At 45.9% G+C, this 19,807-nt stretch overlaps 2 protein-coding genes across 5 annotated transcripts in view; one reads left to right on the forward strand and one right to left on the reverse strand.

Moving 5' to 3' along the window:
- HPCAL1 (hippocalcin like 1) overlaps nucleotides 1–3,480 on the forward strand; it is a 47,699-nt gene extending 44,219 nt beyond the window's left edge. For both annotated transcript variants that reach the window (XM_015859445.2, XM_015859447.2), the window contains exons 4-5: nucleotides 583–688; nucleotides 2,181–3,480. In XM_015859445.2, coding sequence (XP_015714931.1) covers nucleotides 583–688; nucleotides 2,181–2,278 — 204 coding nt within the window. In that variant the 3' untranslated portion in view covers nucleotides 2,279–3,480. The remainder of the gene's footprint in view (nucleotides 1–582; nucleotides 689–2,180) is intronic.
- A 5,533-nt stretch (nucleotides 3,481–9,013) lies between these two features.
- ODC1 (ornithine decarboxylase 1) lies at nucleotides 9,014–17,395 on the reverse strand. Of its 3 annotated transcripts, none has more exons than XM_015859458.2 (11): nucleotides 17,172–17,395; nucleotides 15,582–15,727; nucleotides 15,250–15,423; nucleotides 14,924–15,096; nucleotides 14,522–14,656; nucleotides 14,318–14,399; nucleotides 13,931–14,014; nucleotides 12,403–12,565; nucleotides 12,204–12,316; nucleotides 11,326–11,540; nucleotides 9,014–9,503 (listed from the first exon to the last, which is right to left on the reverse strand). In XM_015859458.2, exons 2-11 carry the CDS (start codon nucleotides 15,693–15,695, stop codon nucleotides 9,362–9,364), a joined length of 1,395 nt encoding a protein of 464 aa, XP_015714944.1. In that variant the 5' UTR covers nucleotides 15,696–15,727; nucleotides 17,172–17,395; the 3' UTR covers nucleotides 9,014–9,361. The 3 variants fall into 3 exon arrangements, with proteins under 3 accessions (XP_015714944.1, XP_015714945.1, XP_015714946.1); XM_015859459.2 differs by lacking the exon at nucleotides 17,172–17,395 and adding an exon at nucleotides 16,955–17,071; XM_015859460.2 differs by lacking the exon at nucleotides 17,172–17,395 and adding an exon at nucleotides 16,834–16,855.
- Nucleotides 17,396–19,807: the final 2,412 nt, after the last annotated feature.

Raw genomic sequence — 19,807 nt, forward strand, 5'->3', positions numbered from 1 at the left:
CATTGAGTCCAGCCACCCACCAGACCTACTGAGTCCCATCGCAGAGCCACAGTGCTGGGCTCTTTGCTCTGGGCATCCCTGAATGAGCAGGGGTGGAAACAGATGGACCCAGAAGTCCTGCCCACCCAACCACTGTGACCCTGTGGTTCAGCCCCTAACTGCATCCAAACCAGCACTTGGTTTGTGCGTTGGTGTCCCCAGTGTGTTTCAACTGAGCAAAGAGCAGCAGCCTCCCTCAGCCCCTTGCAGAAGGCAGATTCTCACACTGGCACTTCACTCCTGTATCCTGGCTCAGTCCTCCTCGTACATTCATCTAAACCCTGGTTTTCTCTTAACCTCACCCAGCCGTGTGGGCGCTGCTTTGAAGTGCGAATGAAGACAGGAAAGAACAATCAAAAAAAAACTGCAGTCAGAAATTCCTATTTGTTTTGGTTTATAAAAGTCCTGCAGTTGCCTGGTGGGGTCAGCTGCCTTTTTATTGCTTCAGGCTTAAATTAGTTTTCTCAATCCTGAAGCTTTGCAGCTCGGGTCATGTTTTTCCTATATCTTTTTTTTTTATTTTTTTTTTTTTTTGATACGCAGGCAATCTACAAAATGGTTTCATCAGTAATGAAAATGCCAGAAGACGAATCCACTCCAGAGAAGCGAACAGACAAGATCTTCAGACAGATGGACACAAACAATGACGGTACGATCCCCTTCATCCTGCCCAAGGGAGAGATGCTTGGTGGGAGCGTGGGTTTAGCTTCAGTGTAGAGGAGACCTATAACAATGTGGCTTTATGTTTAGAAAGGCTATTTTTTCCTTCAGGGCATTTTGTGGCCAGGTTTTGGTGTCTGCTACCACAGCCCCAGGTCACATGCCCAGTTCTGCTGTGTTTAACCCTTGACTTCAGCAAGAACACTGCTGGCAGTTCTCCTTTGCACTTTGCTTAAAAGTACTGTGAGGAAAGGGGAATGCTTATAAACTTCCCAATAGTCACAAGTGCTCTTTTTCAGACCAACAGAAAATTCAGAAAACACTTTTTTTTGGTGATGTTAGCCTGAAGCTAAGATGGAAGCTTGCCACAGGCTTGGGTGCTGCACCCAAACAGGGACCTTTCCCCATTCCTGCAATAGGCTGAGAGCATAGGATCATAGAATCATAAAAGCAACCATAGGTTGGAAAGGACCTACAAGATCACTTAGTCCAACTGACCTCCCATCACCATTGCTGCCACAAGCCACTAAACCAGATCTCATAGCTCCTCATCCAGATGCCTCTTGAACGCTGCCAGGGATGGCGACTCCACCACCTCCCTGGGCAGCCATTCCAGTGCCTGACCACTCTCAGAGAAAAAGTTCCTTCTTATGTCTAATCTAAACCTCCTCTGGTACAACTTGCAGCCATTTCCTCGGGTCCTGTTTGTTGCCTGGCAGAAGAGGCCAAACCCCTCCTCATCACAACCTCCCTTCAGGAAGCTGTAGAGGTCTCCCCTGAGCCTCCTCTTCTTTAGACTAAACAATCCCAGCTCCCTCAGCTGCTCCTTATAAGACTGCAGGGAGCCTGTGCTCCCAGCTGGTGACACCAGCACTATGCATCTGTGCCTCGTGGCCTGTAGTGGCACTGGGAAGCAGCCAGAAGCACCATGCTTGTGAGCAGCTTGGGCCATGAAATGGATGTCCTTCATTAATGGGTCATGCCTCAGTGTCTCAAATGGAAGAGCCGTGTGGGAGCGGGAGGGAGGCGAGGGGCTACAGGGACAATAGGGCTGCACTGCTCACCCCCAGCTGTGCAAAGCAGAGATTTGGGAAGTCAGGGTTAAAACATCATAGCAATAGGAGCATCATATTCAAAGCACACAGTCAGGTACCGAGCACCGTGTCTGTGTTATTTGTGTGTCTCATCTCTGTGCAAACGGCTGATGACATTAGAATGGTTGGTGTGATGTTTTTTGTGGCAGTGCCTTTTTGAATAAGAAATGACAATTTTTTGTGGGATTGTTTTGCAGAAGAAAGATGCATCCAGGCTTAAGGGCTTGAGTGGGATTTGGCTGCCGTGCATCGCGCTAAATTCCCCTAGATGCATTTGCAATAGATTAGATATATGCGCATTGCTTGTGTTCAGAGGGCTTTTATTAAGCTGCAGCGAGCGGCAGCGATGAATGACTTCTTTTCTGTTTCACATTTCCTCCTTTGAAGGCAAGCTGTCCCTGGAGGAGTTCATCAAAGGTGCCAAGAGCGATCCCTCCATCGTGCGGTTGTTACAGTGCGACCCCAGCAGCGCGAGCCAATTCTGATCGGAGTGGACAGTTTGCAAGGAGAATTCAGCTTGTCTTTCAAGCTTTGCTCGCAAATGGATGCCTTCTCAATCATTCCTCAACAGTTAGTGGATAAGATAACATTGCCAGATTGTGTGTGTCCGAGTGAAACTGCCCTCGCCCCTCACTAACACCAGTGCAGCTCTCCTTCGGCAGCTCCATTTCTGCTTTCCTGTAATGTTTTGATTCACTCTGCACGCGTTAAGGGTAACTGAAAGGTGTTTACATGCAGATACAAGGAGCTGAACCTCCACTGGGGTGTCCCCTTCACTTCAGCTGTGGGGAAGGGGGTGCCCCATGGGCTCGGGAGGACACTAGGTAGAACTTTGGCCCAACATAGCAGGTGGCAGGTAACTTATTGCTTCTGAAGTGACTATGTGGGGAAAAAAAAAAAACAAAACATGGACTGAACAGAGTAGAAAGTTCAAATTAAATAAAACAAAAACTAACAAAAAAAAAAGTAAAAAATAAAATAAAATTAAAAAAACACACAAAAAAAGCAGCTTTCCTGGGCATGGTTCCAATTTTCTTTTTGAGGAAAATTGCTTGCACTTATCTAATGGTCTTTCCTTTCTTTTAATATATATATATATAAATTATATATATATGGTGAAGTAAAATTTTAAATATTTAGGTCATCTATTTAAGGCATAAAATAGACTCCAGCTTTGTTTCTTCTAGTTGTCCGTGATTTATTCCAATCTTGGAGATGATTGGGTTTTTTGTTTTGGTTTTTGGTTTTTTTTGTTTTTTTTTGTTTTTTTTTGTTGGGTTTTTTTTGTTGTTTTTTTTTTTGGTGGTATTTATGCATTAGCAAATTGCTGTTCCAAAAGAAAAATGCATGAGTAGCAGTTTGTGGGTATTTCACTCTGTTTAATTCCCGAATGCAAATATTTGTTCATTTTTACTGTCGATCGTTCTGGCGTTACTGTATTAACGGGAGATCCGAAAGGAGCAAATCCTCCTTTTCTATTTCTCAGTGGAGTCCTACGTTATGGTGGTCGCTGCGTCCAGTGGCTTTGAGTGACCTGAGGTGACGTGAGTCGCACCGCTGTCCTCCACCTCGCTGCGCCTCTCCCCTTGCTGTCAATAACGTTAATAGTCTCGTGCATTCCAGTGTTATTTAATATCTGCCTAATGCCAAGAAATACTCATTGAAATAAAAGACTACTTTTCTTGTCCGTCCCTGTCTTTTTTTCACCCAAGTCGTGTGGTTCAGTATCCAAGTGGAAATGTGCTGGCAGGTAGCACTCAGGCTTATGTCAGTGTTGCTGAGCGGAGCGACACATTCATTACCTTTTTCCCTAGAAATTCCAATTTGAGCCATTAAACCAACACTGTGTTCGACTGCAACATGATGCTGGTGGTTCAGGCTGGATATGAGGAAACATTTCTTCTCAGAAGGAGTGTTGAGGCAGTGCCATAGAGTGGAGTCACCAACCCTGGAGGTGCTCAAGAAACATGGAGATGTGGCACTGAGGGACGCTGTCAGTGGGCACGGTGGGGATGGGCTGAGTTGGACTTCATGATCTTCAAGGTCTTTTTCAACCTCAATGACTCTATGATTCTATGAAAGTGAAGCCAGTCAGGAGTCTGCTTTTCCTGGGTAATCCAAGGGGGAAAAAAAACAACACAAAAGTATGGGAAAAACACAGGAACATGGTGCTTCCAAGAGGACCAAGTACTTGGATCCTGGCTGCTTTGTGGGGTCTTAACATGAGCCAGGCATAGTTTTATTCAAGCACTGCACAATGTCCCTTTTCTTATATACTAAGGATGGAAGAGTGAGCTTGGTGTAGCTTTCAGACATGCATCTAGTCTTCTCCCATCATTATATTACTTCAGTAAGTTACATCTTTCGTACTTTCCTGCCATCCCTCCTCTTCTGGTTTCTGCTTCTGCCTTCGGTGAGTAGCAAGTTTCAGCTGCTGTTTGACAGAACCCCAACTGTTCTCACCAGAACCCAAAACGTGTTCCAATCCCAGCTTTGATACTTCTCCTAGCTTCACTTTGCACCTCACCACCCCCTGAGTTTCCTCCTAACATCCAACCTAAATTCCCCTTTTAGTTTAAAACCATATCTCTCTGTCCTGTCACCATCATACCATGCATAAAGTCGGTCTCCGTCTTGTTTACAAGCTCCCTTTGAGGCTGCAATGCACTCACCCAGGAGCCTTCTCTTTCCCATGCTGAACAAGCCCAGTGGACCCAGTGGACGGATGGAGCCCTGCAGCTCATCAGCCTCAGGACAGTGCCAGCTGCAGAGAGCTCTGAATTCTGCTTCTTAAACAGTGTCCAAGGGCTTAGTTGGAAACTTCAGCTTTTTCAGTGATTTAAGTGAGTGTTTTTGCAAATTTTGCAAATTACATGTATAATGAAAAATCACCTAACTTAGTAAAAGTGGAGTTTGGAACAAAAAACCCCACAAAAACCGCAGGTCCATTTTTACCTGGCTGTATTAAGCTGTGTAATTATTCTTTCATCGTGGAGATATCCAGCACTCTGAAAGCTCCAGCTAATTACTCCATCAGCTCAGACTTCTCTGTATGAATTGCAGCTCCTGTTACACTAATTCCACGTTGTGTCATTGCCTTCTAAATAAGGTTAGTGCCTGCCTGGTTGCTGCCAGGCCATTCCCTTTTGTACTAAGCATCCTGCATGGATGTTCCAGATACATTCAGGTGGTTCTTCGGGATCTGGCTCGTCCCTGTTCTGTCCCACCCCCTGGGATGGGTTTGCATCCCAGAAGACAGCAAAACCTTTACAGTCCCCCTCCTCTTCTCCCTGCTTTCCAGCACTTCCCTTGTCCCCTCTCAGGGTAACTCATGGCTTCCCACAGGAGCTGGCAGCAGGTGCAGTGCTGGCATCTCACTCCTTGGGGAAAGGTGAGCATAGCACAGCTGCATTCGTGTGCCATTAATAACCAGAAACAAAGCACAAACACCGTGAACTCTTTCCTTGGAGAAAATAAAATAAATTCAGCCAATTCAGATGTCAGTGTTGCACAGCTACAGCTATTCCTCTGCTGCTTCCCTTCTGAATTATTGATGTTTTTGAGCAGGCAGCTCTGCTGCTTCTGAGGGACATGGGCTGATCTCAGAGCCACCTCTGTGCAGTGCCATCAGCAGACAGCAGTCCCAATGCCATTGTCCCTGCAGGGCTGAGCAGTCCAACAGAGTGCTGCTCCCCTGCCACAATCTTTTCATCTGAACACATTTCCCCACCTGAGGTGCTCTCTGCTCTGCTGAGGAATCCAGAGGGCTGCAGATGGGCAGAGCAATAATAGAGCAGGTTGGACGGACCCCTGGCACCACATCCAGGGGCATTTGGAGAGCTCCAAGGAGGAGACCCCAACAGCTCTGGGGAACATGTGCTCTGTCACCCACACTGCATAGAAATACTCCTGGGGCCCAGAGGGAACCTTCCTTTGCTCCAGTTTATGCCCGTTGCCTATTGTGCTGCACCACCCCCACCATGTGTGGCAGAGAACATCTGCACATCAGTGCCAGCTCAAAAAAACAGGAAAGGTTTACAGCTGCTCATTAAAGGGAACAGCAGCAAACTGCTGCAACCTGAAGGGATTCACTCGAGTGTACTAAAAGAGCAGAAAGATGAGATTGTAACCTCACGCTTATAGCAGCCCTTGGCAAACAGGATCCCAGATTATTGTATTTTTTAAATGACTGCAGGGAAGCACAGGAATGCCACAGCAGCCAGCCTGAGGTCTGAGCCAGAAAACAGAACATAGAAACTACAGCAAAATGCAGACATTGCAGATCCTGGGATAAAAGGGATACATCTGAGCAAAGGCAGCATAGGCTGTTGTTACAAATGGGAGTGACACCTTGTAAATCTATTAGCAGGCTTTGCAGTAATGTGGCCATAAACCAGCTGAAAAGGGGCAGAGAGAGACACAGTGAGGTAGGGGTTACTACTGGTACAGATTTGTCTGGGGCAAAGTGCTGCCAGAGGGTTTCTCAGTGCTGTGACTGGGCAATGGGGATGTTATAGGATCACAGAAGGGTTTGGGTTGGAAGGGATCTCACAGCCCACCCACCAGCTTGGGCTGCCCAGGACTCACCCAACCCAGCCTTGAGCACCTGTGGGGATGGGGCACCCACGGCTCTCTGGGCAGCTGTGCCAGGGCATCACCACCCTCTGGATAAAGAATTTCCTCCTAACTTCTATTTTAAATCTCCCCTCTTTTAGCCTAAAGCCATTCCCCCTTATCTTATCACTACCCTTCCTAATAAAGGTCCCGCCCTGTCTTTCATGTATACCCCCTAGAGTCCTACAATCCCTACAACCTTGAGACATAAACAGCCTCTCTCCATGGTCATCCCTATGGTACCGGGAGCAGCCAAACCTCGGGCCTCAGACATACGGATCCACCAACCCGTGAGCGGCTGCTGCCCCCTGCAGCCATCCCTATGCCCAGCAGTCATCCCCCCAGCCCTGCAGCCATCCTCCTGCCCTGCAGCCATCCCCCTGCTCTGCAGCCATTCCCCTGCCCTGCAGCCATCCCCCATGCCCTGCAGCCATCCCCCTGCCCTGCAGCCATCCCCCTGCCCTGTAGCCATTCCCCTGCAGCCCCCCGCGTCTCAGTTCATTTTCAGTAGAGCCAAACGCAGTGATTTAGGCAGCTGAGGAGGAATGTGAACGGAAGATATTTGTAATGCGGGTACTGAAGCCAAAGCAGAGCCAGGGAGACACCCACTGCCTTCAGAGTGCAAATACAGCAGCGTCTGGATATACCCGAGATTCTCCTGTACGGCGAGTTAGTACCAATCGGTGCTTATTTCAAGAGAAATTTAAATATAATTACAATTGCAATTATTGATGTCCTTTTCCTTCTTGACCGTCGAACAACCTTCATTTGAGATCTTCATGCAATGCTTTCAGAATCTCAGATCATTCGGTTCCAGCCCCTGCTGCAGGTAGGGAGCCCACCCACCAAATCAATCAGGCACAAGATCAGGTAACCCAAGGCTTATGCCAACCTCTGCTCCTACACAGGGATAGAGCACTCCCCACCCTCACCGCTGGGCTCCCACCTTTCCTTTTCCAGCTGCAAGGATGAGGGGTGCAATTCTAGAGGACCAATTTATCACATTTTTATTGTTTATTTATTTATTTTAAGTATGAAACCCCATATCCTGGGCTGCTTCCAAGGGTGTGTCGGCAGGTTGATGGAGGCGATCCTGCCCCTCTACTCTGTACTGGTGAGGCTTCACTTGGAGCACAGATGTGGAGTCCTCAGTACAGGAGATCATGGACCTGTTAAAGTGCATCTAGAGGTGGGCCACAGAAACGATCCGAGGGATGGAACAGCTCCCCTGCAAGGGTGGGCTGAGAGAGCTGGTGCTGTTCAGCATGGAGAAGGCTTTGGGGAGACCTGACAGCAGCCTTACAGTATCTGAAAGTTCATCGTAATGCTCAGCATGTTGCCCTTGGATGACCCCTTAAATATGAGCTAATTTAGAAGATCTACTTACTTCTTTCTCTTCACCATATAGAGGCTTACTAAGGTATGCCTGCAGCTCAAGACTGTCAGGCAAACAGAGCTGGGACCTATAGCCTATGTTAGAAACACTTGTTTCAGCCCACTAAGTGGCAATCAATTAGCACAAGGTCAGCATACTCTATCCCAGCAAGCATTCCTTGTGCTATCTCCTATGGTTTACTTAGTTATTAAATTTACTATGAAAGCTTCAGTTCAGTATCTCCTTAAGGTTAAGTAAAAGCTTTAAAGGGATCACATGCATAATAAGCTGTGTCTTGACTAGAGTTCTGTGTCCAGGCCTGGGGCCCCCAACACAAGAAGGATATGGAGCTCTTAGGAACAGGTCCAGAGGAGGGGTACTAAGGTGATTAAAGGGCTGGAGCACCTCTCCTATAGAGAAATAGAGAAAGGTTGAGGAACTGGGCTTGTTTAGCTTGAAGAAGGCTCTGGAGAGACCTCATTGTAGCATCCCAGTACTTGAAGGATATAAGCAGGAAGGGGAATGGCTGATTACATGGGTTGACAGTGACAGGACAAGGGAGAATGGTTTTAAACTGAGACAGGGGAGGTTTAGGTGAGATATTAGGAGGAAGTTTTTCATACAGGGTGGTGACGCACTGGAACAGGTTGCCCAAGGAGGCTGTGGATGCCCCATCCCTGGAGGCATTCAAGGCCAGGCTGGATGTGGCTCTGGGCAGCCTGGTCTGGTGGCTGGCAACCCTGCACATGGCAGGGGGTTGGAACTACACGATCATTGTGGTCCTTGTCAACCCAGGTCTTTCTATGATTGATTCTATGTCTTATCTCTCACCATTTCTAACACCACTCTAAATGGGTCAAGCACTAGAGCACCTTGCTCTATCATCAGCCACATAAGTTTCAGCCTCTCTTCTCCTTTTAACCTTTCTGTATGTACCTTCCGCAGCAAGCTACTTGTCAAAGGCAGCCACAGAGCCTGTGCTGTGTTTTCATTAATAACCAGATATGTTTAGTCAGCAGCTTACAGGAGTCATAAACTACAACAAAACTTGCACATTTGGCTTGCATAGTGCAACATTAGCCATGTAGAAAGACATGCAACCCCATGGGTGCTTAACTACACAAGCCCAGACAAGTTACTTACTGATAAAGGCTGGAGAAATGGATCATGTAGCTCCTAACAGCTCTCCAAGACAGGTGAATTTACCACATATCAACCAGCACAGGACCAGTTATTTCAATATACTTTTATTTTAAAACAGGTAGGTCACAGAACACTAAGCTTTGCCCATTCTGCCATCCACAAGCTACAAATACTTGTTTGACAGGTGAGGGTCAGTCTTTAGTAGCATACATGAAAAGTGAATAAAAATCCATATAAAACAATATTCAAATAGTTTCCATAGGAACACAGATAAATGTGACCCATCTCCTAGTCATTTTTGTCGTGTTTATGCCAAACCTAAGCTTTAAAAAAAAAAAAAACACTTAAAAATTCTAGCAAGAATTAAGTTAATGGTCCCCCAAATGCCCTAGAATTCAATGACTAAACTTGCAGTTAGTTTCTAAGTATTTATTATTTATACATTAATACTAGCTGAAGCACAACTTGCTGGATACTCAATTCCGCTTTCACAGGCACAGGAGAGGGGCAGACTAGCAACATCCTGCTCCTCCACTTCAGCTAGGAACTCCTGCTCCTTTATCTGTTGCATTAGTTGCCTAGAAAGAAAAACAGCAAGAGTCAAAAGAGTATTTCACTACAATATCCGAGCAAAGATAGATGAAATAGTTACTACTACATAGCTACCAGAACATGAAATCAATGCTTTGTAATCCAGACATCATTACTAGAACTAAATACCAAAGCACATCATCTGCTGACTTGTGTGTAAAGGCCAATATGAAGCTGTTTCACTGTTTCCAAGTAGGATCTGTATCTGCAGATATACATATATCAGAGCCTATGTTTTTATTCCACATGCCACAGGTTTCATGACTCAGAGGTCATTCCAGAATGAAATTCATTCTCCCTTTCCCATGCCATCACATTCTCAGCTACTTTGAATTTCAAGTGAGTTGAACAGCAGGAAAGTAAGGAAGCTGGTGTAGGAGAACCACAACTCCCTTCATCCTCAGACACTGCACCAAAACAATCTCAGTACAGAACTCCAATTAATGAGTTCTTGACTACTTATCTTACGCTGCATGCAAAGAAAAGTTGTGTTTACCACGTGGTTGCTCACAGGATATGCACTCAGACATAGGCAATCCATCACACATACTGCAGTCAGAGCTATACATACAGCTGCACACTTAAACATGGAGAGCACATAGCAAAACAGCTTTTGCCTGTGCTGAAAAGACACGCAGCATAACCTCACTAACTAGATCCCCTTCAAGTTAAGGGTTAGCATATGCTAGTTGAATTTACCTGCCAAAGAAAGAACACTAAGAAAGGGTGAAAAGAACTGTAGCTTGACAGCTCTGATATTACAGTTTTAACAGAAACCTACAGTGAAAAAGTCAGTTAACAATTCTGCAGAGCCACTTTGAGTTTCACACAAGTCTGGAGCCTAACGAGAAGCCCTAAGGCTTCATGTGACACAGCAATGCTTCACTTGACTGGAGGTATCAATGAAAGAAGGGGGAGGGAAAAGCCAAACGACAGGGCAAAGCTTGCTTATAGGAAGGCAAGAGTAATGAAAGAAAGGAGGGAGCTTCCTCCTTTACAGCCAGAACTCCCCAGATTTAAGAGTTAACAGTAAATGCCAGAAGCACCTGATCCTAACCAAACACAGTACTGCTGCCCAGATACTTTAATAGGCAAACTTCAGTAGAGATAAGGACTTCCTCTTACATAAGAACCCACTCTTATAGAAGTCCATTAACCTGCTTTACAGAGAAACCATCCAGATTACTTCTAACTACTGTTTAAAGGTATGTTTTTGCAGTATTCTGGTACTTGAGTAACCTTGCTTTCCTCATCTATTTTAAGGCTTCTGTGGAGATCCAACATCCTGCAGTAAGCAATAGTCCAGAGCTCAATTTACACCCACAAACAGCTCTCAAACAGAACACACTGTGAAGCTGCACAGCTAAGAACTGTTCCTTCGCATCCCTGTCCCTTACACTCAGGATTTAGTAGGCCATCCATTTTCAAGATGGCATAGTATCAAGACAGTGATTGATCACTGGTCAGAGAAGCTACCTGCAAAGAATCTGTAACTACCCTGCATCACACAAGACTGAAAGGCAAGCTAGAAACCCAGGTTAATGGAAGGATTCCTAGCATTCTCTCTTCAAAAGCACCTCCAGAGATAAATACATCAGAGCAAAAAGTAATTGGTAGTGTTATGATTGTTCTAGAGACATACACAAACTACCAGAGGTGTTGCTTTTCACATAAAATCTGGTTTGCCAGACAATACAGCACCTCAGCCATGACACTGATACAGAACAGTCACAACTGATAAGCCATTCACTAGTTTCTCTAATAAAAGCACTCGATGGATCAAGTTATTACCATACTTAAGTTACTAACCATGCTGGTCTTGACATCACATAATGTATTGTTGGCCTCTGGAAGCCATTGAAAGTAGAAGCTGCTGCAACAGTATAGGCACCCATGTTTTCAAACAGGATCCAGTCACCAACTTGCAGCTCTGGCATGTTACAACGCTCAACAATTCGATCTAGGCCATCACACGTTGGTCCCCATATGCTGCAGGAGTAACAGCTGTCATCTGGCTTAGGCCGCTGAAGAGAAGAGACTAATTAGTTTGACAACCAAAACAGCTTCCAGAAGTTAAGTCATGATTGATGTATGCACAGCACTCTTTGTTCAGCCTGGAGAAGAGAAGGTTGCGGGGTGACCTCATCGCAGCCTTTCAATACCTGAAGGGAACTTACTCCCAGGAGGGGAGTAAACTCTTCGAAAGGGCTGATAATAGCAGGACACGGGGAAATGGTTTTAAGTTAAAAAAGGGAGGGAAGATTTAGGTTGGATGTTAGGGGGAGTTGTTCACTAGGAGAGTGGTTAGGCCCTGGAACAGGCTGCCCAGGGAGGTTGTGATGCCCCGTCCTTGGAGGTGTTCAAGACCAGGTTGGACGGGGCCCTGGGCAACCTGATCTAGTAAATGTTTGGTGGCCCTGCCAGGCAGGGGGGTTGGAACTACATGATCCTTGAGGTCCCTTCCAACCCGGGTCATTCTGTGATTCTGTGATTCTTCTCTAAGAGAAAGAGAACTGATGGCAGATTCTTCTGCACCCTCGGCTCTGAATTAAGTTCCACTGCACAGCTCTTAAGTTTAACGTCAGATTCTGGCTATGCAGAAGGAGCAGTGAACACAAGAGACTGCTACGAGGAGGGATTTGTCTACAGCCAAACTACCAACGTGCGATACTTGTGAACTGCTGTACCTTTTGCAGAACTGGTTTAACGTGTGCATGATCATACAAGATGCAATTGAACGATCCGTAGACGCCATCATTCACATAATACATGAGTGTTTTGTCATTCACATCATCTTCATCTGGAAGAAGCAGAGACACCATTAAGAGTGCTTGGAAAGAAACATACAGTGATGCTAGGGGGAAGACCAAGTCCAGATTTACATACCATCAGAACCTGTTTGCTCCTTTAATACAACTTTCTTTGCAATGATATTGACTGCCAGTGTGAATGCTGATGCAACATAATATCTTCCTGGCTCTGCAATAATAGTTACTTCAGAATCCAAAGGAAAGTATTTATCCAGTGCTGGGTTGATTACGTTTGTGATCTAGGAAATAACACCAGTTGCACATATTACTACTTCAGCAGCTACTCAGATACTCTTTTTAATCTAGGATGAAGTCAGACTTCCACGCTCACAGTAACACACTATTCAATCACACAGATTAGAATACACAAGTGGATTACTGTATCATTTGTCTTTGCTTTATTATATTTTCCAAGTGGAACACAATAAAAGCAGACACTTGCAGCTTAAAAACCTAAACATGAGCTGTTTGGTCACCTAAGTCTCAGTGAAGTCACCCTTCATTAAAGACTCATTAAAACTGCATTAGCGTCCCATGTGTCAACACTCTTCAATTCCTGGTCTGCTTCTCATTCTGATAATAATGGAACAACCTCCAGTTTATTGCATCTTAGAGAAATCATCTCATGGGATTTTAAGACTCCAGAAATCTTTGTCATCATTGGAAACTGCTGCCTTCACAGCTGCCAAGTTATCAGTGATAAAGCTGCCTCCAACCACTGCATGACTGTCTCATGCTACAGGGCCCTCTCACAGCATCATTTGCACTTGATATTTCATATAAGGCCAGTACAACACTGGAAGTCAGCTTTCATTAACAGTCATAGCAAGTGAGGCAACATCAGCCCACATTACAAGCAGACAATTCACTCCGTGGGTCTTGTTTGATGTCTCCTTGTATAAACATAACACCATTTAGCATCACTTTAGACTGGCAGGTGTTCTGACAACACTGCTCTATGTCCTCTTAACACTAAGCCACCTTCCCTTCTTAAAGTAGGTATTTCTATGAACGCAGACTAGAGAACTGATGGAACAAAAAACCAGACACTCATAACACTAGTTATAAGCCAGATCACTTATTGATCTGGTTTGTTACACCAGTGCTCAAAACCACTCAGAAAGACTGTATGGGTTCAGGGTTTTCTCATCTTCACAGTATCACAGAATTGTAGGGGTTGGAAGGGACCTCTAGAGATCATCAAGTCCAACCCCCCTGCCAAAGCAGGTTCCCTACACCATGTCACACAGGTAGGCGTCCAGTTGGGTCTTGAATATCTCCAAAGAAGGAGATACTATGTGGGAGCAACATCAATTCAGAACACCTGAAGTAGGTAATTAACTGGAAGAAGTTTATGCCAGTGAGAATCAAGTCTGCACTTAAAACTTGCTTTACAAGTTTGGTATCTCTGCATGTTTATGCATTCATTTAGCTCTATCTTGCAAGAATCTAATTTTCCAAATACAGCCTCCTCTTCTAAGTTCCATTTCTGACCAGACATTCTCTCATGAATGTGTCTTTATGCCAAGAGAATAGGTAGATTTTAACACAGTTCAACATTCAGAAAGACATCACAACCAGGGAAGTTGATAGCAAAGCTTTACCTCTTCAAATTTAAGCTTGACGTCTTCAGAGCCAGGGAAGCCACCACCAATGTCAAGCAGATACATATTGAAACCAAGTTCAGCCTGAAGGGAAATTAAGTGGAATAGTGTTAAGGAAAGTCTTCCGTGTGTCCTTTTTAGCTAAAAACATATCAGTAAGTCATACTATTAAGAGATGAAAACAGAGCTGGGTTCTTGTAATAGTCATCTCAGTTTAAGCCACTGATTTTATAGCAGAACTGCTGAAAGTCAGCCACCAAGACCTCAAAAACACTAATATGAAATGAGGGACTTCAATTTTTAACCCTGTAACAGCTCCACAATTGATTTGGTTTTTGCCACAACAGCTAAACAGGAATTCCAGATTAAATAGAATTTACTACTTACTCCCATATCGAACACACAGCGGGCATCAGAAATAGCCTGAACAAAGGTCTCTGGGTCTGTGCATCCACTTCCAACATGGAAACTAGAAAGAAAAACAACACGTTAGCTGGTCTTTGGTAAGTTACAATACACAAAGGTGTATCTGTTGTCAGCTTCATCACTTAAATCTTATTTCATATGGCTGTGTTTTGAAATGGAACGCACCTAACTCCAACAATGGCGAGGTCCAGCTCTTTTGCACGCTCCAGAAGCAGTCTGCTCGTCTTAAGAGTAGCTCCAAATTTAACACTGAGACGACAAACTGCTTTGGAGTCATCTGTTGTGATACGCAACACTAACCTGGAAATAGAGGAGAAAACACGTTCTAGAATAAGACGACATCAGGAAGATACAATTTTAGAATATCAACCTTAAACATACAAGCTTTCCTGTCTGCCTCCCTCCTCCTAATGCACCAGTACACAGGCTCAGATTTCAGCAGCTGAAGTAGCCTTATTATCTCACAATTTCACATCATATCTTAAAGAACAAGTTGCAACTAACTGCAAGTGCTTCAGTAACATGAGAACTCGAGCAAGAATTATGAAACAAGCTGGGATAACTTACTTGGCTTTTGGATGGGCCCTTGCAATTTTCATTAGTTCTACTTCACTATCAAATGTCATCATCTGTACACCACTGCTAGCAGCATGTTTGATTTGAGATAGTTGTTTGCAGGGATTTGCATAGATTATTCGCTCAGGAGGTACACCAACGCTCTGAACCAGCTGGATTTCCGTCTAGAGAGAACAGGTTGCATTAAGGATGTTATTATTTCCAGATCAACAATCAAATGAATGAGAACAGAAGTGACAGTGCGTGCTTATGCTTAACTGTACACGAACACTGAGCATGTAGCAGCAGCACAGATCAGAACACAGGCGAGGTTTTACCTTGCTGGCACAATCAAATCCCGCACCAAGGACAGCGAGAGTCTTCACTACAGCTTCACTGTCATTACATTTGACAGCGTAGAAGGGTGTTACTCGAGGAAGGGCTTTATGCCATCTCACGTGCTTCTTTACAATATCCCCGAGGTCAGCAACATAGAAGGCATCTTTATCATCCTAGAGCAAACACATACACTGAAGTTACAAACCACAGATAACAGAATAAGTTTGGTCAGCATTTGAGCAGGGGGTTGCCTTGCAGAAGATCCACAGAGGCAACTCGTTCCCCCAACATATAAACATGTGTCATGAAATGAAGTCATTCTCATACTTACAGAGGATGACACTTCGTTTATTTTTTGGTCAAGGATATCCTTGGCAGTAAAGCCCTCATCGAGGAAGGTGAATTCAAGTTCTTCTTTGCTGAAGCTACCCATGATTCCTGACATTCCAAGTTGATGTGGAAGGACTTGAGTGTAAGCTGTCGATACAAAAAAAGCACCCCACAAATGTTGTTTCATTTGAAGTCATACAGTTCACATTCACTGTTTCAAATCCACGCAGTCATTACACAGTGGTCATAGAACTGATAGCTAGGATTCCTATAGCGGTTACTGACAACCTTAATTAAACAGGTGACACATTAGGTTTTAAACAGAACCAACAAGAATCTTTAAGTAGCCTCATCAGATTGAAGGCAAACTATCCTCTGTTCACTAAGTGAATGTTGCACAGGATCTACTAACTCTAGTAACAACAGTTACTATTGTAAGTCCATGAAGTTTGCATCCTCTTGGCCTCCACACTGGAGTTACTGTTACAGCTTGTACTGGTTTCAATGTAATTACCACTTTTCTTAAGCACTAAGGTATGGGAGAAAGCTCACCTGTTCTTTTGGACATAATCAGAGCACACTGATACATCTGAGCAGTAACAACTCAAAGGAATATCTGGCTCTATTAGTGGGCTTCCCTGCCCTATTTGCAGCTACAAAAGAAAACCTGAGCTGTCAGGAGTGGCAGATACACACCAGCACAGCTCCTGATTGTGGTCCGTACACATAGAGTCAAGTAATTCCAATTATCACTTCATAACTTCATACAAGTCCGCCACTGATCTCCACAGCTAACAAGGAATCAACTAGAAGCTGCCCCTGAGAACCATAACGAAATGGCCAAACTACATTCCTCCGTCACCCAAAACCTGAGTGCAGGGTAAGTTACACAGGTCACCCTAACCAGGGGAATCAAACAGAGAAAGGCAGCCCGTTCCAACTGAGCCGAATCACATCTGCGTGCTGCTTTTTAAAGACCTCAGCTCCGCAAGGTTGTGAGTGAGTGAGTCATAGGGAAGATACGGTTTCATGTAACCCCATCCAGCCCCGGGCCTTCCCTCAGCACTTTTCCCCCACTTTATCTAGTCACACAGATTAGAGCCGAGATTCTCTCAACTCTAAATTACCCGTTAACCTTCAGCTCACAAAAGCACGTTACATTTTACAGCTTCTCTTTCAGTTTGCCATATCCTCAGACCAACAGCCCGGAACACGCTGTTTCAACCACTTCATTCCGAGAAGCGATTACAAACCTCTCACACGTCAGCCCAACAGCCGTTATCAGCGACTACTTCGCGTTATTTGATCGCTCCTCACTTCTCCAACCAACCAGACTAAGGGCATTTATTAAATTCTAACGCAGTCAAACCCGACCTCCACAACGTTGTCTCCCGTTCGGCCGAGCCTCCCCGTGCTGACCCGGCGCAGCAACCAGCCCCTCGCAGGCCCCGGGGCCCACCCCGAGCCGGGGATTCCCGGTAAGGAAGGAGGCGGAGGGAGGCCCCGTGCCCGCCGGCCCGTTGGCAGCGGCCCCGCAGCCACGTGGCTCCACGTCGGCCGGCTTCCGCCCCCGTTTCCCCTTCTTTCTCACCTCGGGCAGCCGCCGTCAGAACCCTCCGGTTGCCCTGGCCCCGGCCTTCCTCGGAGCCGCCGGAGGGGAGCGGCGGAGCGGCCGCACGGCACAGCGGGCGGAGCGGTCGCCGCGACTGACAAAGCTTCGCCACCGCCGAGGCGCTCGTATTTATAGGGCAGCCGGCGTCGCCATGGCAACGCACCAGCTCAAACCAGCCGCGATCGGCTGGGACCGGGCAGGGACCGCGGCCAGCGCTATTGTGACGTCAGCAGGAACCGCCCCCAACCGCCCCGAACCGCCCCGTACCGCCCCGAACCGCCCCGCCCACCGCGGGTGCCACTGTCATGGAGGGGACCCACCTCAGCTTCTCACATCATCAGTAAGGGCAGGAGGGACGTCCAGGTGGTAGCGTCAGGCCAGGATGTGGCTGTAGAGCCAGGAGTGAAGCCCAGAGCTCCCTATATGGCTCTATCTACCTCATGCAAACCTCATCTACCTCATGTAAACCTCATATCTCGTGTCCTACGTGGGACAAAGATGCTTTCCAGAAGAGGGCACTGGAAAAGCGTGTGTTGTAAGGAAGGCTGAGCCCATCATCCTGCTGCTCCCTTCCTTGGTGCTCCCCTTCTCACCTGCTGCTCACATAGGACAAGGGAGAGCACACCTGCTGCTGTCTGCTGCTTGTGTGTGTCCAAAGGAGTCACCCACAGACATATGAAGCACATTACTCGGACATTATAGCAAGTGTTTTGTGTTGGAGGCACCTGCAGTGTCAGTATTTACAGACTGGAGGTCAAAAAGCAATGAAAAATAATAGCCAGTGCTCACACGCATCATTGGACAGACAGAACTGCAGTAACTGTGTCAACCTCTGTATGAGCTCAGCCCCCACCAGAGGACCAGGCCATGAGCCCCAGCTCCAGTATTTGCTACGTCTAACACAAGGATTCCACCTCTATTTGATAGGCAGTATATCATGATAATGTGGGCTTTCTGAGTACATTGTAGGAGTGTGAATAGTTCTGGTAAGAGCATTGCTTTGAAAAACAGAGATCAGTCAGTCTACTGCTGGGAGAGCAAACCATGGAGGAGACAGGTTGACTTGGTGTGCCCAGCCAGATGCTTGTAGCAGCCAGTCAGGGGACACGGCCAGTTGTGCAGCACAGCCCCAGAATATAGAGCTCATTGCTCACAGGAGGAGTTTGATAACATGCAGTGTAGAAGAGGATATAGTGGGTAATGCACCAAAAAGACAGGCAAGGGCACAATTTAGATCAATTTTATGGAGTGAGGAGAGAACTCATTCATCTCAATGTGAAGCCTGAAGGCTCACAATGGTTTGCGACTCAGCATTACAGTTGTCCCATGCACGGGACCTGTCTGAAGTGAAAGGGAGCTCCACTTAGAGCAGAAGGAAGGATCAGGGCCTCAGAGGTACGTTTTCATCATAATGTCTGAAGATTTACGTGTAGAACTACGCAACTTAGGGTGAGACTGTGCCTCTAAGGCAAAACATATGAGCTCATATTAAAAAGTTATCATTATAATAACAATTTGCATTTCTATAGAACCTTTGATCTTAGGATCTCAAAGTGCTTAACAAACACAAATTAATTAATCCTCACAACTCTCCTGCAAGGTAGACATGTATTATGGAGAGACGCTAGCAGCGAGCTTTCCATTATAAGTCTCATTTTAACTACCTCCTTTACTTTGCCAAAACTAAACCAATACATACAAAAATTTCGCAAGCATGATCTTGTCTCCTTGGGTAGGATCTTTTTAGAAATTCTGGGGCTAATAGGATAAGATAGTTGAAGATAAGTAGGTTAAATGGGGAGACCGGGAATGTATATCCCTGAATGAACTAATGCACACACTCCAGTAGTCCAGAGGGGAGGGAAATGCAGAATTTGGGATAGACACTTGCTTCTCCATAATTTGACAGCATGGTGATTCCGAGGTGATAAATGGTTATTCATTACCTTCAATGCTAGTTATTAAATCAGTGGGCTAGATGAGTGCAGGAGATGGCCCGCTTTTCTAAACAGAAGGGTAGCTCTCCAGGAGCTGCATTTAGCTACTAATATAAAATCACTGAGAACCATGTATTACCTCCTCCATTGAGCTACTCTTTAAAGCAGGGGGAGAAGCCAGAAAAGAAGACCCAGCATCCTAAGATCACCTCCAGAGAGAGCCTGAGCTTGGCAGTACATTTGCATGAGGGATGGAGAGCGAGAATGTGTGCTGCCCCAAGAAAACAATTCCTGCCAAAAACCTAAAAATAAAACCAGCCCAGGAAAATCCACCTCTAACTACTCAGAGCTACCCAGACCCGGGGCCCGGGCGTGGAGGAGCCAGCAGGAGCCTTTTTTGCTCCCAACCTCCTGACACAGGTGGTGTAGGTGGACAGCAGGGTGGAGACTCATCCCTCGGCCGTGCGGTGGGGTTAGAAGTCTGTTCCTGCAGGCTTCTGCCAATAGCAAATTGCTGCCACTCCCAGAAGGAAGGAGGAGGACAAGGGATTATGACTCAGGTGTCTTTAGGGTGGTACAGCCTCCAGGGACTCTTAGTGAGCTGGTAGAGCCTTTGCCCTGGGCTCAGCCCTGCTCAGCATCCAGCCCCCGCAGAAGAAGTAGGTGCAGAGCACAGGC

The sequence above is a fragment of the Coturnix japonica genome, chromosome 3 (genome assembly GCF_001577835.2).
Source record: "Coturnix japonica isolate 7356 chromosome 3, Coturnix japonica 2.1, whole genome shotgun sequence".
In the NCBI taxonomy this organism is placed as follows: domain Eukaryota; kingdom Metazoa; phylum Chordata; class Aves; order Galliformes; family Phasianidae; genus Coturnix; species Coturnix japonica.